At 29.0% G+C, this 20,562-nt stretch overlaps 2 protein-coding genes across 2 annotated transcripts in view; one reads left to right on the forward strand and one right to left on the reverse strand.

The window, feature by feature from the left end:
• NARA5 (pfkB-like carbohydrate kinase family protein) overlaps nucleotides 1–4,396 on the forward strand; it is an 8,264-nt gene extending 3,868 nt beyond the window's left edge. The window contains exons 3-5 of the mRNA XM_021427816.2: nucleotides 1,369–1,486; nucleotides 2,743–2,951; nucleotides 3,768–4,396. Of these exons, the coding sequence (XP_021283491.1) occupies nucleotides 1,369–1,486; nucleotides 2,743–2,951; nucleotides 3,768–4,200 (760 nt within the window). The 3' untranslated portion in view covers nucleotides 4,201–4,396. The remainder of the gene's footprint in view (nucleotides 1–1,368; nucleotides 1,487–2,742; nucleotides 2,952–3,767) is intronic.
• A 13,001-nt stretch (nucleotides 4,397–17,397) lies between these two features.
• On the reverse strand, nucleotides 17,398–19,027 carry LOC110415440 (protein RGF1 INDUCIBLE TRANSCRIPTION FACTOR 1-like). The gene is made up of 4 exons (XM_021427103.2): nucleotides 18,819–19,027; nucleotides 18,434–18,643; nucleotides 17,840–18,055; nucleotides 17,398–17,698 (listed from the first exon to the last, which is right to left on the reverse strand). The coding sequence occupies exons 1-4, from the start codon at nucleotides 18,879–18,881 to the stop codon at nucleotides 17,471–17,473; spliced, it is 717 nt and encodes a 238-aa protein (XP_021282778.1). The 5' UTR covers nucleotides 18,882–19,027; the 3' UTR covers nucleotides 17,398–17,470.
• Nucleotides 19,028–20,562: the final 1,535 nt, after the last annotated feature.

The following is a 20,562-nucleotide window of genomic DNA, read 5'->3' on the forward strand; positions in this document are numbered from 1 at the left end:
AGAGGGTTGAGAAGATGAAAAAGCTATATGTTCTAGGTACATGAATGTAGATACCATGCACTAGCATGGGATGCCAAATTTTTGTCAGAATCTTGCAAGATTGGACTTGGTCTAGGTGTATGCACTTTTTAGGTATTCATGGACTAGTGAAGCCTTTTGGAGCTCCATTAAGAATAGATAATACTAAATTAAGTCTTATTATTTGTTTCTGCTAGCTGTTGAGAGTTGTTTTCTATGAGGTCTGCTATCATGGGTGTGCACACTTTTCCATAGATATCTGGACTGCTGCTGGGATTAAGCAATAATAAGTTGACATTTTTTCTGATGTTTGTGGGCTTCATTTTATTCCCTATTTCGTGTGCATTAAGTCATGCCGAGAACTATAATGGAGGTGTTGGCATGTGGAAAAGAACTGCAGGGAATTATTAATTCAGTGTTTTGGTTGAGTTTCTTTTAAGCTTAAAATTGGGGCTATAGTTTTTGTGTCCCTTTTCCTTGTCTTTTTTTGTTTTGTATTTTTTGGGGGTGCTTCTCTTGTATAACTCCCATAAACTTCAGTGGTCCACCATTTTGATGCACTTTAATAAAATAAAAACAGAAATATGTGGTTCCTAGGGAGCTTCGTTTTGTTGTGGTATCCAAACTTGATAGCTAAAGTCTGGTGTTACGATAATTTTTGCCACTGGAACAATTAAATTGTTGTCTGATAATCTACATTTTGCTGATTCTAGTCTCACATATATTTGTGGAGGAACCTTTGATAATTGAGACTTCCCTTGATAAGCTTATATTTACTTCTTTACTTGTACTAAACTCTACTATTCTTTTCCCCTTTTATCCATTGGAATTCCATCCCACAACCTTTTTCTTTTCCCTCAATACTCTTTTCTTGTCCAATATTTGTTGTTATGCCATGAATCTGTGCAAGTTTCTGGAGTCCTTTTCAACATAGTGGATGTAAATTGTGGTAATGATAGGGTTCAAAACTTTTGATTTGAGGTTTTTTACACTCCTAATATAGAAAGTGTTGTTTCCTCCCTTGCATCTTGTGGGTCCTCCCTCTATGTAGTTTTATCTGTTTTAAGGTTGATATAGGGATTGGAACGAGGAGAAGAATAGCAATAATGTTAGAGATCTCCTTACTATCAGTATTACCAGGATGATAAAAATTTTGTCTCTCCTTGTTTTGTACATTGTAAGCTTCTTCTAATATATAATAATCTGAGGCTTATGGTATTTGCTCATAGATCTGAGATTACTCTTAAATTGTCATTATTGGCAATTACAATTTGGCTGTTTAACTCATTTAGATATTTGTAATTTGCAATGGTCTTGTTGATTAAAAATCCAATATCTTGATGTATTTAGGGCAAAATTACATCGGGCAGATGTGAATTTTCTTTCTGAACCTATCAAGGATGGGACAACAGGAACAGTGATAGTTCTCACAACTCCAGATGCTCAGCGCACAATGCTTGCTTATCAGGTTAGACTTCTTTCACAAATAACTTATCATAATCCTTGCAGGCCACATAAATTTTGAAGTTTATAGTCTCGTTTCCTATTGAGATTCAATTGAGTTATGATTCATATAATGTAGTCACTGTTAAAGTTTCTGACTCACACACTTGAGCGTTGCAGCTTTCCTTTTTGGGTATTGGGTTGAATTCTTAGAGGGAAAATATATTGGTGTTATTTTATTATCTGTATTGCAGATCCACACATATGCATACTTACATAAGCATTGAGTATCAAATTGGAAAAGCAATCATTTTGTGAACTTTTCTCATCATTTGGGGTCTGCATGCTTCTACATGCTCCCCCCTTCATGTCTAATGTCAAAGAATATGGTGCTTCTTGTTCACAGATGCTTTTCATTCCACATGCTGGTTGTCTGTGGGAGTAATTTTTCTTCTTGTATTTTACTGAATTACGTTTAATTACCCCTGAATTATGGGGACGATGCCTCAAAAACTGGATCCAAGATCAACTTTTTGCTTCCCTATTGGTTTACTGTAGTCTATCATTTTTTGCTGTTGTTTTGCCATCATCTCTAGGACAACTCATGTAGCAATGACTAGTTCAGTCACTATAAATCATGCAATTTATGTACCAACCTTATCATGACTTTGTGATGTGGAACAGGGAAGGGAAAGAGATATATAACATAAATCAGAGGGAAAATCAGAAATAGGTTGAAGAAATTAGGGAGAACCAGAGGAAATTGGGGGAGTAATGGAAGACTGGGGGGAGGAAGCCAGAGCGAATCAACAGAGGGAAAAACCTCAAACTTAATAATTTTAAGTCTCAATAATCCATCAATCAAAACTCTCTTAAAACTGAAATAACATAGATACTTATCACTAAACCCTAAATCCTAATAGAAATGCAAAATGCCAAATACATCCCAAATGCCCTAGTACTTAGAAAATAAGGAAAACAGCAATAAACATAAAAGTGTCTAAATAATCTGAAACTTCTATATCTATATAAAAATTTCAATGAAGCCCATAAAATATAATAAACTTATAATATAAAATTTTATGTTCAAGCAACTCCTTTTTATGCTGCAACACTTTGTCAACTGTATACTAAATTCTTTGCATCCCTTCTTGTGCAAAAGTTCTTTCAAAATGACATTGCACCAGAAACTCTCCAATGTCCTAATTTTCTTTAAGAGCATGTGTATGGTGTGGGAGGTGAATTGCAAGCAGTCCTAATAACTTCTTTCTGTTATTTCAGGGTACATCATCAACTATTAATTATGATTCTTGCTTGGCTGGCGTTGTTTCTAAAACAAACATATTTATTGTAGAGGGCTATTTATTTGAACTTCCTGATACAATCAAAACTATTATAAAGGCATGTGAAGAAGCACGCCGGAGTGGTGCCCTGGTGGCAGTCACAGCATCAGATATCTCCTGCATTGAGAGACACTATGATGATTTCTGGTAAGTTTGTTGTCTATTTTAGTCAACCATATTAGAATTTGTTGGCTTTTTATTTTGTCTTCTAGAAGGTATTTATATGTTCTATAATAAAGAATAATGCGATTGATTTTAATTGTAGATAGTTTGATTGAAGACAATTTGATAGTGGTGTAAGGATTTTGGAATTTATGTTTGATTTTCCTTTAAAGAGAGAATAGAACTCTACAACTTCAAAAAACCTAGATTTACCTAAATGTTGAAATTAGGCACATGGTGATGAGCTTTCTAGTTTTTTGACGGGTTTTTTTTGGAAGCTAAACCTTTGGATCTACCCTCTGAGTTTGGACAGTAGTGTACATGATCAAAATTTAGCTGTATAATTCAGGATGTTTAATATTTTTGGAACCTGTCTTTACTGGAAAAGATATCTGTCTGGATGAAAAAGTTCATTCTTGAAAAAGTTGAGAATCTGACAAAACTGATGGACCTGGCTTGAAGCTTAATGAGGAAGTTGAAATTTTCTTGAGAGGTCAGATGCTTGGAATGTTGTAACTTCTGGAAAGTTTGAAAGCTGCTTGTTAGAGGAGAAACTTACTGATAAGTGCGGAAATTGGCAATATTACAGGCTGATTAATAGAGTTTTCTGTTTTAAAACAATTTCCAGCCGTGATTGATTCTATTATCATGATTTTACTTCTAAGCATCTCTATGAATTCTATTCTAAGGTGGCTCCCTATATCTGTTGTGGAATGCATTCATAATAACCTTAAGCTCAGTACATGTACCATTAAGTTCCATTAAGTTCTCAATTTTATTTTTTTTTTTGCCCTTATTCAGGGAAATTGTTGGGAATTATGCGGATATTGTGTTTGCAAACAGTGATGAAGCAAGAGCTCTATGTCATTTTTCCTCAAAGGAAAGCCCTATTTCAGCAACAAGGTATCTTAGCCACTTCGTTCCTCTAGTCTCAGTTACAGATGGACCTAGAGGATCTTATATAGGTGTGAAAGGAGAAGCTGTATATATTCCTCCTTCTCCATGTGTACCTGTGGACACATGTGGTGCTGGTGATGCATATGCATCCGGTATTTTGTATGGTATATTGCGAGGTGTCTCAGATTTGAAAGGTATGGGTACACTAGCAGCTAGGATTGCAGCCACAGTAGTTAGGCAACAGGGGACCCGACTTCGGGTTCAAGATGCCGTTGATCTGTCAGAGTCATTTGCATTCAATCTGGAGAGTTCTACTGTACGGACAGATGTAGGTTGAGATCATATTTCCAGCTTGTGACATGGTGCCTTGAAGCCCATGTTGGTTTCTCCATTCTTTTGGATCTCTTTGTTCATAGCTTGTAACCTTGTATATTATCCATCTAAACATTGATTATACTGGCAACAGATTTGCCTTGTTATTGATTCAAACTCTACAGTGATTCCAATGTCATCCAGTATCAATGTTATAAAAATTAATTCTCATACCATCTTGCGGTGTTATTTATATTCATCAAGACAACAGAATATTGTCGACAAGTAATTCTAGTTTTCAGATCATGCAGTTTCTGGAAAAAAATTTTAGATTCCTCTCCTTCCCAAAGGACTCCTCTAATTGAATGTTAGGATATGTGAATCTAACAACAGGTTCTCCTGACCAGCAAGATTCCTATTGGAGATTAGAATAATTTTAGACACAACTAAGCCCTCAACTTATGGACTATGCCTCCCTTCTCAACAACACTCTGCAGAAACACTTACTTGATTCAAGAGATTGCTAGTAGCTAGGTATGAGAAATGTAAAAAGATCACTCACCATGTCTATTCACTAGGTTACAATCATTTCACAATGATCATAACTCTAAATTTATCTGGCAAATTGATAATGATGATGATGATGATGGGGGGATGAATAAGATTGCTGATGGAAATGGTTTTCTTCCATAGCTAATAGATTGTTGTGTGTTGTGATATATAGATGATTGTGATGCAATGAATGAGATTTGGTGATTGAAATTTTGAAACGAGTTCCATTGCTAGTAGATGGTTGTGACTTACGATGAGGCTAGTGAGATTGGTGCCTACCATTTTCTGCAAGATTTTTAGAATATGCATGTACTCCTGTCCCACCTGCATCCCTCGACCATCTAATTTATTGGAGCTGCCAAATGTTTTGAGATTAATTAAAATGAGCATTCATTGTCTTTATGCAAATTGATTCACCATGGTTTTGGATTTAGAAGTAATTAAAACTGGAAAATAAGTCCAGATCAAGGTTCACCCAAAAACTTACATGCCCATTATCATAAAGGAGCTGCTACTGCTGCTACAAGATATATGAAACTTTTGTTAAGCATTTTTACATCAATCTGCCTCTAAAAATCATTGAAAACATAAATTTCTTACCCAACAAGTTAAGCATAAAAATGATGAAATAACTGGAAAAACATGTTACATTCCAGCAGCCTTAGGTGAACCGAAAAGCCTGTCCTAGACTAAAGTGGGTAGTGGGTAGAGCCCTCCAAATGGTCCCATAAGGATTTTAATCTTCTTCATTGTGAACAGGACACATACAGCACTCATGTAAATTGTCTTGCCAAGTAATTCTTTGGCATTTATGGTAGCTGACCTCACAGCATACAATTTTCTGGGGCCAATCTCAAATGCACTAAGCCACTGATTCATTTATCAGCCTGATTGGAGCAACCAAATTAGGAACATTTGAAAATTTTAGTCAAAGTATCATATTTTTCTTGTCTTCTAAGGAAAGGAGACAAACTTGGATTGGCACAATAGTGCTCAGCAATGAGAAAATCTATTTTATCTTTTTTTTTTTGCGACAAATATTTGACTGTACACATAATTAACCACTCTTAAAATTGTAAAAAATTATGTCTCATCATATAATAAAAATCGGATACAATAACATTCGTTAGATAATTATGTTATGTCTTGAACACAATTATTGACATTTTCCCAAAATTTTAGACCCCTTTTTTGCGCATATATGATTCTAAATTTGTTTTTGGGTTCAATAGGACATCAAAAAGGTTAATTAAGAGAGCCCCTCCTAGTCTAGTTTATGCCACTAAATGTGTACATTGGGAATGAGGATGGGGATGGGGAGTGACCAAGTCTAACCATAGAGTGATGAGAGGATTGACTTTGATCAGCCTTAACTAGGTTTAAACTTTCCAACTAACTCATCATCCAAAGAAAAAATGGTGGTTGAGGCCAAAAATTGACTTATATTGGCAATATATGTACATGTGATTCTAGGACTTTGTTTTTCTAAAATTCAACAACCCTCTTCCTTTTTAGATTTTTTCTTTCTTTTTTCAATTCCAAATATGATAATGAAGGAAACATGCCCAAATGTATTTTTCCAAACCTCTTAATGGTTGCTTGTTGCTTACTTTGCCTCTCCTATTTATTTATTTATTTACAAATTATTTGCATTTTCTTTTTATTTTTTGTGTGCCCATCTTTCAGCCTGTCGCTGTTGTATTTCCTTCTGTTGGTTGATGAGATTAGAAAGAACCCTAACCCTAAAGAAAAAAACAAACAAAAGGCTAGTTTATGCTTTTGTCTTTTTTTCCCATCTGTACTTTTGCCTTCCCATTATAAATTCTTGTACTACCCTTCAAACCTTGAGCCACTAATAGCAAAATGAAACAAAAAATAATAAAAATGGAGAAGAAAAATATGTGGTCAGAAAATGATAACCCTTTTTTTCATTAAAAAAAATTAAACGGGGAAAATGCAGGAAAAGTCCACATATTGAATGGTTGGCTTTGAATAAGTCAGTCCACCCTTCTAGAGTCTAGTAGTAGGACATTATTATGGTCAGACTGGTCTAAGGTTTTCAAAAAGTGACTTTAAATAAGTAAATGGTCCATGTCAGATCTACCTGAACTTATATTTCTCATATTCAGCATCACTTTTTTCTTATCTTCTAACCCTTTTTTATGATATTATTGTTTAATTTTCAAGCTTATTTGTTGGAATTAAAGGGTAATCCATGACCAGTCTCTTATAATAAATGCAACCCTATTCATATTAGTTCCTCCCAATATTCTTAGTGTTGAATTGAATGTTGTAACATATTAGTTTTCTAAATAAAAAGTAATTAAATATTTAATATTTAAATTTAAAAAATGATAAGAGATTTATGGTATGAGAAGAAAATTTATCTCTCTTCATAATCGATGATTTAATATATATATATATATATATATATATTCGTGTTTACATTTGATTCATGTCCTGATTTTTATTTTCCCAAGGGGATTATATGAAGCATGTTTCACATTTAATTTTAGCATTCATATATCCGTGATCCTAACAACCATAAGGAAGAGAATTATTTAACAAATTCTTCAGATTAATGAGTAAATTAGATTCAGTTAGCAGAGGCGGAGGGGAAGGGGCCTAGAAGGGGCCCGCCACATAACAATTTTGCATTTTTTTATAATTTAATTTTTATTTTTTTGAAATTTTATAATTTTTACTCAATAATAATTTCTTTTTTGTGATACGTCCACAACAATTATTTCAACAATTAATTTTAATAAGACTAAGATAAACCTATTGTAATAAAATTATTTTTAAATCTCATTTTTTCAAAACTTCACAACTATCATCTCATATTCTCTTTTTTTATCAAATACTGTAGAAATAAAAAAATATTTTTTATATTTTTTTCTTACTAATATTCTCTGTGTAGAAAACCTCTAGTACTAACTCAATTTTTATATTATAATAATTGATAAGTTTGGTTTATTTATTTATTTTATTTTAATATTTTTAACTTTAATTTTTTTATTTAATGATTTTTATTTATAATTTTGATTTAAAATTTACCGTCTTAGTCAATTTTTTATTAAAAACAATAAAAAAATTTTGACTAAGCACCTAAAGTTAGTTATTACTTACTTATTTAGAGATTACTTGATTACTATCCTACAAATTCTTTGTGTTTTTTTTTATTTAAATTCCTGTGAATAATTAAGTTTTTTATTTGAGATTGTTTTTTTATTGAATTGTTTATTGATATTATATTTAAATTTTTTATTAATTTTAAAGAATTGCTTCCCCCTTGAATTGTTTATTGATAGTCTTAATATTTTTTAGGAGATTACTTCCTATTTAGATTTTTATTACTATATTTGTTAATTTTTGTTTATTATTAAGTTTATTTAGAAATTAAGATTATTATCATTATTAAATTATTTATCATTATGCTAGTTAATTTTTTTAAGTACTTTATTAAAAATAATTTTTTGAATAATTTTTAAAATTTATTTATATAATTTTTATATAAATTTTTTATTTAAGTTGCTTTATATTTTTATCAAATATTAAACTTTCAATATAAATATTTTATAGATATTATTTTGAACTCTTTATTCCTTCAAACGTGAAATCCTAACTTTAGCACTGATAATCAATATTTATGAAATTAAGAAACTATGGGAGGAGAAAGTGGCAAGATTATATCTATAGTCATAAGAGCTTAAAGTTGTGCTAATTAAATTTAATTTGACGTTAACATTATATGTTTGATGGTAAATAAAATTATATTACTTCTTTTGAAGAATTATCTGTGTGCATGTGTACGCGGAAGAGAGCATTAAATAAGCTTCACTTGGAAACAAAAAATGCCCACAATTTTCCCCTTTGAACGTTATATTTTATATTGGTAATGTGGGTAACCTAACCAAGGGGCAATCAGCCAATAAGTACAAAGTAAATATTAAATTGCATTTATTATATGCATATCGTGAAATGAACTGAAGGCGATCACAACGGAGAAGGTGATTGACATCATGGCTTAGGCCGGGGCTCCTCAGTGGTGGGCTCCCACCCTATCCTGAACGAACCCCTAGCTTAGTTTCATGGTGGAGCAAGTGGACAAAAACTAAATGAAAAATATATATATACATCTAGGAAAACTACAGTTAGTAAGAGAATCCATGACGTGGAGAGGCATATCTCAGAGGAGGAAAATGCTCTAAGGACCCACAAAAAGTGATTGATGGGTTCATAGAGTTCTGTCTTGTGCTGAGGATAAGAAGCAACTAGTGCAGCTCAGAATAATTGGGCAACCTCTGCCGCCTTGAGATGTTTTTCTTTTTCTTTTATCATCATATTTTAGTGAAAACTTAATGTTTTTAATTATGAGATAATTATTATATTTTATACGAGAATTGGAACATCCACATTTTCATATTGAAAACTTGAGAATATCAGCTACGATATATCCCAACACTAGCACCTACAAAGTGTTCTTTTATGAATGAAATAGTCAGATTCTCTAAGTCAAAATGGACAAAACTTCGTAAATTCAATACAAATTTTCATAATTGATATTAAAAATCTCGCCAATTGAAAGTACAAGATCTATGTGCTACAGGGAGCAAAGTACTACATTTGAGTGCGTGTGGTGGGAGACGCTTCTAGAATTCCCACGCTGGTGTGATTTTCATTCTGTATTTGATGCGTTGAGTTTGGCGAGGATGCGAAGGCCTTAAAAAGAGGAGATTATAATAACACCAATCTAATATACAGAATTTACGACGATCGGTTATGATATATATATATATATATATAACTTTTAACTTAAATTTGTAATACGTCATTTGTGAATAAAAATAATAAAAATTTTAAATTAAAATAATTAATATTTTATATTTAAATATTTAACTCTGATATATAATTTAAAAAAAATTGAATCTGCTTTTTTAAATACATATATATAAAATACCCTTTAAGTTGAGTGCAAATCTACACAAATATTAAAATATAAACTTAAGAACTCCACTGGAATCTTTTTCAATGTTAATTAGCAGTTGAGTAAAGCCCAAGGCTATTGACAGAGGTGGAGGAAGGGGGCCAGTAGGGGCCCCGTCCCTCAAAATTTCAAAATTTATATTTTTTGTTTTATTTTAAAATTTTGCTTTTATTTTAAAAAAAATTTAAAATTTTATCTTTTAAAATATTAAAATTTTCATTCTCACATTTTCGAATTTAAAATCTTAATTCTGTCACTGATTATTTAAATTATTACTAATTTAAATACATGAAATAAACTCATTGATATCATGAAATTATGACATTGTGGTATCTAATTCTTTGGCATTTCATCATTAGGAATGAGTGTTGGTTAACAGAATAATTTTCATCCTAGTGTTCAAATACAAATGTGCTCTTAGCTTTTTTTTTGAAGAATACGATGGTTTGTGCATTAGAATTAAAACAAATGGATATCCTTTTGGTTTATTCTTCTTTATATTCGGACGTTATGGAATTCCAAAATTATCATTTTTTCATAGAAATAGGTGTAATTTAGTTAAAATAACCATTAAGTTTTTATACTTATGCATTTTATTTAATTTAATTTTTTACTCAAAATTAAAGTAATTTAGTCTATTAATTTTAAAAATTATTTTAATTTAGTCTTTCTTCTTAATGATATTCAATTTTGCTATTAACATTACAACAAATTTGACTTAAGACAACACATTTTTAAAATGTGTTATTAAAAATATTTTTAACAATACTTTTTTTTATATATTTTTAAATATTTTTGTAGATTTAACTTCGTTATATAAATTTTTAGATGCATTATGAATAAAATGTAACAATAGGAATTACATATACTAGCAAAGATTATACTTTTTTATATTGCTACTAAATATGAAAAAAATGAAATTAAAAGTTTAAATAACCACACTTTTTAAAATTTTACTATACAAAAAAGAATGTAGTCTAAAGAAGTGTGATTAAAACTCAATTTTTTAGGCAAAGGATAGTACACCAATCAATGAGTCAAATGCTAGAGTAGAGGACTAAATTAAAAAAATATTTAAAAATATAAATATTTAAGTAGATGATATATATACTAATTAATAAGTCAAATATTTAAGTGTAAAAGATCTATTGTGTTAATATATATATATATTTTTACTTGATTATTTGATTATAGAATATATACATTCTTTGTAAAAATTAAGTTTGAATTCACTTTTTATAAAAAAAATTGAAAAAAAATTGATACCTAAAGCCAAATTTAAATGAATAACTTTTATTATGTTGAAATAAAATAATAAAACAGTACTAAAAAAATTCTTTTTTTTTTCTATTTATAACAATCTAAAAACTTGAAATTTATTTGACTTAGTTTTTAACTTAAACCTAAATTCAAATTAGCAAAATAAGTTGATTTAATTTTTTTTAAAAAAATATGAAGTTAGTAATGATTATAAAAATAACTCCTCATTCTAACTTGTTTAATTTGGGTATGATAAAACTCTTATTACATCAGAGCTACTCAACCTCTTTAATTTTTTATTTGGTTTAATATTTGAGGTTATATTTTTAGATTGAATTTTCCTAGATTAAAGATTGTATGTATGGTTGACAAAGTTAAATATAATTATAAATATTTATATTATTTTATTTTGAATATACAAATTTTTTGTAAATTTAAATTTAGCAAAATTTGATTGTGGTATTTAAACTTAAATAAAATCGTTTTATAAGAAACTTTGAGTTAATTTAAATAAAAGGTAAATTGGGTAAAAGTTGAATAATTTCAAGAGAATGGGTATTTGTAAATTATAAAAATTGTAACTAAATCAACCTATTTTGCTAATTTGAGTTCAGTTAAAGTTAAAAACTAAGTCAAATAAATTTTAAATTTTTATACTAATATAAATAGAAGAAAGAAAAATTATTTAGTCTTACTATATTGTTTTATTGTAACATAATGCAAGTTATTCTTCTAAATTTGGATTTAGTTATGAGATTTTTTTCAATTTCTTTTGAAAAAGAATTCAAACTTAATTTTTACAAAAAAGATAAATTAATTTACATATTCTAAAATCAAATAATAAAGTAAGAAAATATATATATATATATTTTTTAACACCATAAATTTTTTATATTTAAATGTTAGTTTATTAATAAGTATATCTATCACCTACTTTAATATTTATATTTTTTAAAATATTTTTTAATTTAGTCTCTCAATATTTTAATTTTGTTCAATTTAATCTTTATACTATATATTTTTATTCAATTTAATGTCTATGAGGTGACATAATTTTTAAAAATTTTTTTTTAATCCTTCATGTGATACTAACATATCAGCATGTCAGTACCACATCAACATGTCGATACCATGTAATCACTTCAAAACCATATGACATGTGATGTCACATCAATGTCACGTTAATATTGACATTATCACTTTTAATAAAATTGAATCTCAGATTAAATTATTTTAATTTTTAGTACATTCAATATCTATCATGGAAAGTACAGGATTCTAATTCTATAGTGGGGGTGGAAGGTTTTTCTATTCAACATCTCACTCCACTTTGGACAAGAGGAGGAGGAGACATGAAAGCATATAGGCATTTGTACTTTCTTTAATATAAACGACAAGAGATCACACTTTCCTTCTCTCTCTTTTGTTTTTCTTTTTCTTTTTATTTTGCTCATACAGATTTTTTATTCTTCACATGTCAATTATGATTATAGAATTGGTGACTGAAAAATAGGGAAAAGAATTAGCGCGTAATTGCATGGGAAATACATTTCCCTTCATATGTCATGATTTGAGGTAAAATTTTGATATACATGATTGATAGAGTCTTGTCTTAGCGATAAGGATGAGGCATGAAACCATTTAAGTCTCATAACACTACATCAATTTTTTATCCAACTTTATTTTAGATTTTCTTCAGTTATATTCAATTTCTATTTGTTTATTCATTGTTTTGAGTATAATTCTAATTTTACTTGTACACGTAATTATATGTATTGGCATAATAAATGTAAAATTACGAATGTTAGAAAAATTTAGATTGACCAAAATTATCATATTTATTCATTATAATTTTAAATTATAATTTTATATATTATTATTAATAATAAAATTTATTGAATTTGTAAACATAACAAAATTTTAATTGTATTGAATTATTTTTTAAAAATATTTTTACTATACACATTAATAAAATTTATTCAATTTGCAAATAAGAATTTTAATTGTATTTAATGACTTTCTTTAAAAATATTTTCTCAATTACAATAATATTGAATAATTTATAGATTTATATTACAAATTTTTATTTATAAATAATTAAACTATATAATTTTTATATTATAATTGTCTTTTATTTATAAACAATTAAGTTTATATTTTAAAAATATTTATATTTTGTATAAAATTATTATTTAAAAGTAAAAAAAAAATCACTTATAACACATGGAACAATAAATATTAAAAAAAATTAAAAGGTTAAAGCTTGACATGGAACATTTTTTCTGAAGGTTATTCATTTCTTCAAAATGAAGACAGAATCATCTTGGCATGAAATGATTTTTTTTTTTTTTAACGTTTTTGCAACATTAAGAGTTATGCTCTTGATATTTCCTGACTGACTATGAAATATATACTGCAAAATTCCCATTTACATAACAAAATAATTCCCAACAATATTCCAACATTTGCTGCAGCAATGAATAATTAATTTAGACTGGGTTGGCTAATCCCCCAACAATCACTATAACCAATAACTCAGGCTCGGTATCTTACTTATTTTAATGGGTCATTAACCGTGCTTAATGACTATATATTGAGTGTGATTTACGAATTTTATATTATTAATTATTTGCATTTGATATAATAATTCTCGTAAATGAAACATCAAAGCTATCGTCACACTTCAATTATTGATCACAAGTAGAGGATAAATTTTTCTCATTTAAAGAAAAAAATATATTCTTCTGAATGTATGAGAGAGTTCATTTTCAATGTGATAGAAACCCAAGCACATGACCATTTTTTTCTTTACTTTTTATTTTTTTATCCCCTTAATTAGATAATTATGAAATTCTTGTTAATGTCAAAGAATACGGATTTGATTCAAATTCCCATAATTTAACATTAAAATCGTGCTATATGATTTAGCCATCACCAACCCCACCATAATCAAGACTTTAACATTATAATAATCATTATTTTATTTAATAAATAATATAATAACCCCATTGTCTGTCTCTCTTTTTTTTTGTTTTTTGTCTATTGCCTTTATTATTCAACAAAGTACAACGCAAAAGATGAAATTTTTTTTTATGATGCAACGGACGGCTCAGAACTGACCAATGTACAATTATTGGAGTCTGATGGACACGTGTCGTCTGGAGGGTATTAAAGTTGGTTTGATTACGACGGCAATTTTCAGGTGCTTCGACTTCTAAGGGCGGCGTGCACCCCATCACTTTCACGCCAATTAAATTAAAAAAATATTACTTGATTTTTTGTTTTCTAGAAAAAAAAAGAAAATTTGGCCCTTTACCGGTATTACCGGTGAAAAAGACAAAGTATGTGTCAATTCAAGACCTTACCAGAAATTGCATGGAACTTTAATTTTTAAATTTTGATGGGTTTATTTTGTAATTTAGAATTTTAATTATTATGGAACTTTGCAGGGGAATTGCAAATATTGTTAAATTACTTGTGTTGTTGGTATACAAAGACTTAATCAACTTCCCCATCATCAAAGGGATTTTTTCTATAATGATAAAAAAAATGGGGCTATTTTTTTAATTTCTCCTCCTTTAATTATTTTCCCCGTCTACTATCTTTTTTTGTCTACCTTTCATTTTTGAGATGTCTCTAAATGAAGCCTTTTTTTTTCATTTTATATATCTAATTATTTTTTCTATATTATAAATTTATTTTTCATATTAAAAACATTGACCATCTAAATTATAAAAAGAATTTAAAATTTTAATATATTTACGTCAAAGTTAAAATTGTTTTTTTTTTAATTTCATGAAAGTGAAAAGAAAAACCGGAGAGAGTACTATTTTTCTATGTGGCATTTTTAAAAATTGAAACAAGGGAGGACTATACATTAAAATTACAATTAAATTTACCAGTGATAACTAACACCATATATATATATATATATATATACATATGTAACATCACATATTGGATGCTATAACTATGGTAATCTTTCTTTTTGGAAATTAAAGCACCATGACAAGTAAATGCATAACTTGAGGTGTGTGCATGGGATTGACCTTTCCATTCAAAGAAAAGTTTGAGTTCCTAAAATCGAGGAATGTAAGAACAAGTAATGACTTGAATAGGAGTTTACCAACCAGCAATTATAGGAAAAATATAATCATTCTCTATGCTGGGAGCTAGGTAATTTTTACTGAGGAGGTCAAACATTAAGAAGAATAAAATTAAAAATTTTTAAAATTAATATATTAAAATTAATTATTAATAATTAAAAAATTTATAATAAATAATAATTTTATATAATATGTAAATAAAAAAAACTTATAATGGTGATTTAGAAAAATTTTATTTGATGATGGTAATATCTTTTTTTAATATGAATAATTAAATTATTTGTAAGAAACTTATCATTTATTTTGTTTTTAAATCTTATATTTCTCAATATAATCAACTAAAAAATTAATGTAGTTAACATCAATATTTTTATTTTATTATATTTAAGTTTATAACACCAAATGTTAAACTATAATGCATAAAATAGAAATAGTTAAATACGATATATAGAATTAATAATTTCTTCTTATATTCAAAATAATTTTTTTAAAACTAAATATAAAATATAAAGCACATTAAAAATATATACTCGAGATTATTTTTTTATATAATTAGGATTAATAAAAAATATATATTAGTGAAATTTTAAGCAACAACCAATAATGCAACACTATAACTTATATTTGAGAATTACATATATAATAAATTTTTAATTTTTAAAAATTAAAATTATTAAAAATAAAATCCACATAATAAAAAAAATGACAAATAAGAGATATAACCTATATAACAAAAAAAAATATGATTGATGATTCGTATAAATTTTAAAAAAAAATCTATAGAAATTTAAAATTTATGAGTAAATAGAATATAATTGAAAATATAAAATAATAATAATATAAAAAAAAAAAAATTAAAAAATTTGATCTTTTTATAATTTCACAATACAAAGCATAAAAGAAAAGAAAAAAAGATGAGGAGAAATTTAAAAATTCAAAAAAATTTAAAAGTTTGAGTAAAATTTAATAAAGTTTGTAAAATTATTTTAATATTTTTTTAATTATATTAATTATTTAATAAAAAAATTATTTAAAAAATTATTAAAAAATATAATATATAAAAAATTTAAAAACTTTGGAGACCATTACAAAGGGACGATTCGCCCCTGTATCTATATTTCTTTCTTACAAGCTAATGTTGAGCTAGTTAGAGAGTTTGTGTGAGTGTACAGTCATCTAACCAAAAAAAAAAAAGAAATTCAACAAAATCACGGGCATTGCGATTGTTTAATTGATATATTTGGTAGTTATACAAACAATAAGAATCATTCTTGAATGCTCTCTAAACCAAATTTTTGGCAATTTATATCACAATTTGGCTACCAATGTATTACAGTCAGGTGATTGAGGTTAGCATTTATATTACGGGTGTAGTTAATTATTTCAAAGGAAAAATTACCATCAAGTCAAATCTAAATTGTTATAATCAAGCTTCTTCTTTTTTATGTTTCATGTATCACCTAATTTCCAATTATTATATGTTCTCAATTTGCACAATGCCATGGAACTTTAATGGGATTACACCGACTAAGTAAAATAAAAAGAAAAAGAAAAATTATGATTTGACATCGAAAATTGACTTGTTCTTCCTCATCATGATGCCAAATTGATTAAATTAATCTTTAATTCCTTATCATCAACCGCCTAAATGTCAGCCAAAATTTTACTCCATTATCTAAACAAGAAAATAAATTAAAAAAAAAATAAAGGAACAAAGCTAGTCTTATTGCATTACAACAAGACTTGAGAGAAACGTGTTGAAACTCTTTCAAAGAACTCCAACCAGAAAAACATGCATACCATTTCGACTTGGAACAACAAAAAGCACCAGGACTTACCCTGCAAAACTGATGTCTAACGCGCCCTTGGTCGCGTTTGAGACCCCCTTTTTTTTGTTTGTTTTTTCTCTCTTTAAGCGAAGCTTTCTCAGGGCAGAGTGTACCCACAAAGATCAGTACTTTCACACAAAGGAATGTCATCACCAGTCACAGCAATTGCAACCATCTTTTATAAATTGTCTACTCACTCCATTCATTTCATTTCCACAGTGCAATTTTTCTCTTATAGTACATCCAGCTGCTATATATTTATATACAGAGATATAATAATACACATTTTAAACCCCACAATACAATAAAAAGTTCTGTAAGCAAAAGAAAACATATCAAGACCTACACATCACTACTCTTACTATCCAATATTTCTTAATCTGATCTTTTTTTTTTTTCAATTTTTTTTTTTTTGTAGTCTTTTTGCCTATCTATGAACAATACATTTGTGCATAATAATCCAACACCGCGTTCAAAGTGACGGGTCAGATGTCGACATGGCTAGGTGGGGAAGAGTGTATATCAGTTGAGTAAAGAAGAATAAGAGAAGCTTTATTTGTATTAGTATTCTATAATGAGTCCTCCCATTGGAGCTCGATGAGGAACTCCCTTCCTCCTCTTGGCTGTCCTGTAATTCACGGCCGTTGGGGGCGGCGTCGACGGCGTAAAGCTTTGTATTTTGCTCTTCGTACTCCCACTGTTCACTCCACTCAATGACTCAGCATCAGACCCGTCTGTTTCCTTGCACATTTTCTTTTTCCTGATGAAGTTCTTGGATGTCCCAACAATCTGAAATAAACTCACAGCCATAAAAAAAAATACAAGGCAGGAAGATAAATGGAATATGGGGAGAGAAAAAAAAATCGACAACCCCATTTTTGATTGGAGAAAATAAATTAGAGGAATATATAAATGTAGATAAATAATTACCTTGCAACCAAGAGAGCAGAAGCTGAAGGAATCAAGGAGGCTACGCTCACAGACTTGGCAGGTATTGGTGACACCTTTGCCAGGCCTAGGCTGTGGCCTTTCATTTAAGAAGACAATCCTGGCACTGTTGATAATGTAGGTTTGAATCCCTGTTATGTCCAAGAATTTCTGAATCTCAGAAACCCTTATCACATCATGGTATGAAGATCTCCTTATCTGCACAACAAGGAAAGAAGAACAAAACAAAATCCCATCTCAATTTCAGCAAAAAATTCGGTCAATGGAATGAAAATACTCAACAAGGGCTTAATGCCGTATCAAGATAGTTGTATTGAAATGATAAGGTTTGACTATTGAAAAAAATAAAAAAAAAAAAAACAGAAAAACCAATTTTCGTTTGCCTTTTTCTTGTCAAGTCCTCCAAAAAAAAGGCACATGACATTGCTGAAACCAATGCAAATTCCTAAGATTTTGCGCCTATGATCAAAGACAGATGTATAACTTCTGGTAGCGGAAAAATTTTAGTCTTTCTTCTTCCATCTTTTGCCATCAACACGGCGGGTGAAGAAACAAGAAAGATATTGAACTTATTACCTGAATAGGTCTATGTTCTTTGTGATAAGCAAGGCAAAGAGAACAAAGAGCACCATTCATGCAATCCAAGCAGTACATATTGCATTCACTCTTGTGAGCATCAGCATGGAGCTTGCATTGAACAAAAAAGCTCGTTTGAAGCAGTGGACGCAGCCATGGTGGCCACTTCACATCCGCTTTATCATCATCATCGTTTGGACCTCCTCCTCCCTAAATAACGCAAATTTTATTAATCATCAAACAAAAGTATCATCATCATCATCATCATCTCAACAATAAATATCATTCCAATCTATATATATACTATTTATATAAGCATTTGAATCAATAAACAATAGGAAAAGAAATGTGAGCAAACAAAGATAATCCATCAAGGGGGCCTAACCATGATTCTTCTGCTTTTTGGTTTGATTTCTCTAACTGTTGTTTCTTGATCAATATTGATCATTTAGAGGCTGTTCTGGTAAAAAGAAAAGAGAAACTTTCTTTGCAAACCCTTTTTTTTTTCTCTTAAGAAAAAGGGATGAGAGAAGAAGAAGAAGAAGAAGAAAAGAAGTGGGGTTACTTTGTAGTGGTGGGTGGAGGATGGGGCATGGAAGGTGCTTATCTTTGGCTTAAAAGTCTTCAACCGAACCTCTATCCGAACCTAAACCAAAGATATTAGATGCGTTTATTTCAAGGAACTTGACCACCTTCTTAAATTTTAATTTTATTTTTATTATTCTTTTATTGATACTTTTCTGTTTAATTTTTAAAGGGAAAATTCCAGTAATTTTGCTTGGCCAGAGTTAGGTTGAGTTTGGCGATTTGAAGGGTTTGACAGATGTTTGTTTGCAGCGTGGACATTTGGAGGCGACAGATTCTGACATGTGGAAAAAGTAATGAATCAGCTAGAATACAAAGAGGGTGAAAACGCCATGTGTTAGACATATTTTGTAAGACATGGCTCCTGTTTTTGCATGGTGTGGTAAAAAGGTAGGCCTTTGGAATCTGCCACCTCATTTGCATATAACATGGAAACAAACATTTCACTTTGGAATCCTGTTGAACATGAAGACTCGGTGCATGCAGAGGATAAAAAAATAAATAATAATAATAATAAGATGTATGGGTGTTATATATATATATATTTTTAAAGATTGAAATTAAAAGTTATCTTATTCGAATATCAAAAGAATTAAATGGTATGAGCAAGTAAATCTAATAAAATAATCTGGCTATAATATCAAATACAAATTATTAATGATATAATTTGAATGTATGTCTATCATGGTAAAAAAATAGTTAAAATGTTTTTTAAAATAAAAAATATAATTTATATATATATAAAATAAAAATAATAATAAATATCGATTCGAATCTATTTTTATGAGATCTTCGATTACAGATTCGATGTGGTATTATAGTTTTTACTCAACATACAGCATGAATCTCCAAATATTTTCCTATCAATTTGAGTTTTTTAACAATTTAAATCACACTATTATATATATATATATATTTCATTTGCTTTTTTCCTCTTACATTTAAGTTCACATGAAATTATTCATTGTTTATTCATGATCTACTTTACACGAAAAGGTGCGTGTTAGAAATTTAATATAAGAAAGTTTATCACCAAAAACCATGCACATTTTCTAAAATAATATTTTTTGTTAAAAAAAAGTTGCATGATTCTCATCCAATGGGGTAGGTACTGCAGGACTCGTGTATAGGATAAGCCTTTGTTACTATACTCTCTTTAAAATCTAGGCTATGTCGATTTTTTCAACGTATCCCTTTATGGGGTTCTATTTTTTTATATATACAATAAAGTTCTTCCAAAGCTACAGAGATAACACCGAATTTGTCTTGTTATAATTCATTTTCTTACTTTGCATCCATCAATTATTTTATTATATAGATAAAGAATTTTGAATTATACATAATTGGAAAATCTAATTAAAGCCTTGAGTGTCGCCTTAACATGATATCTAATGTTGTTTATTTAGCTTTGTTTACTTGCTATTTCCAATCCCACACTTCATCTATTATTCATCGCTATCATCCAAGCTATATTTTTCAATTGAAGGGTTTTGTGCAATAAGTGACATTATACAATACTAATAAAGTTAAAGTAGAACCTTAGA

This window comes from Theobroma umbraticum, unplaced genomic scaffold, assembly GCF_002168275.2.
Source record: "Theobroma umbraticum cultivar Fairchild unplaced genomic scaffold, ASM216827v3 scaffold_147.0, whole genome shotgun sequence".
NCBI lineage: Eukaryota > Viridiplantae > Streptophyta > Magnoliopsida > Malvales > Malvaceae > Theobroma > Theobroma umbraticum.

Coding starts and splice junctions, on each gene's coding strand:
- LOC110415440 (XM_021427103.2), bottom strand. CDS start 18,881: ATGATCAATATTGATCAAGAAACAACAGTTAGAGAAATCAAACCAAAA. Junction 18,056..18,433: donor AAGAACATAGACCTATTCAG/GTAATAAGTTCA, acceptor CTTGTTGTGCAG/ATAAGGAGATCTTCATACCA. Junction 17,699..17,839: donor TCTGCTCTCTTGGTTGCAAG/GTAATTATTTAT, acceptor AGTTTATTTCAG/ATTGTTGGGACATCCAAGAA.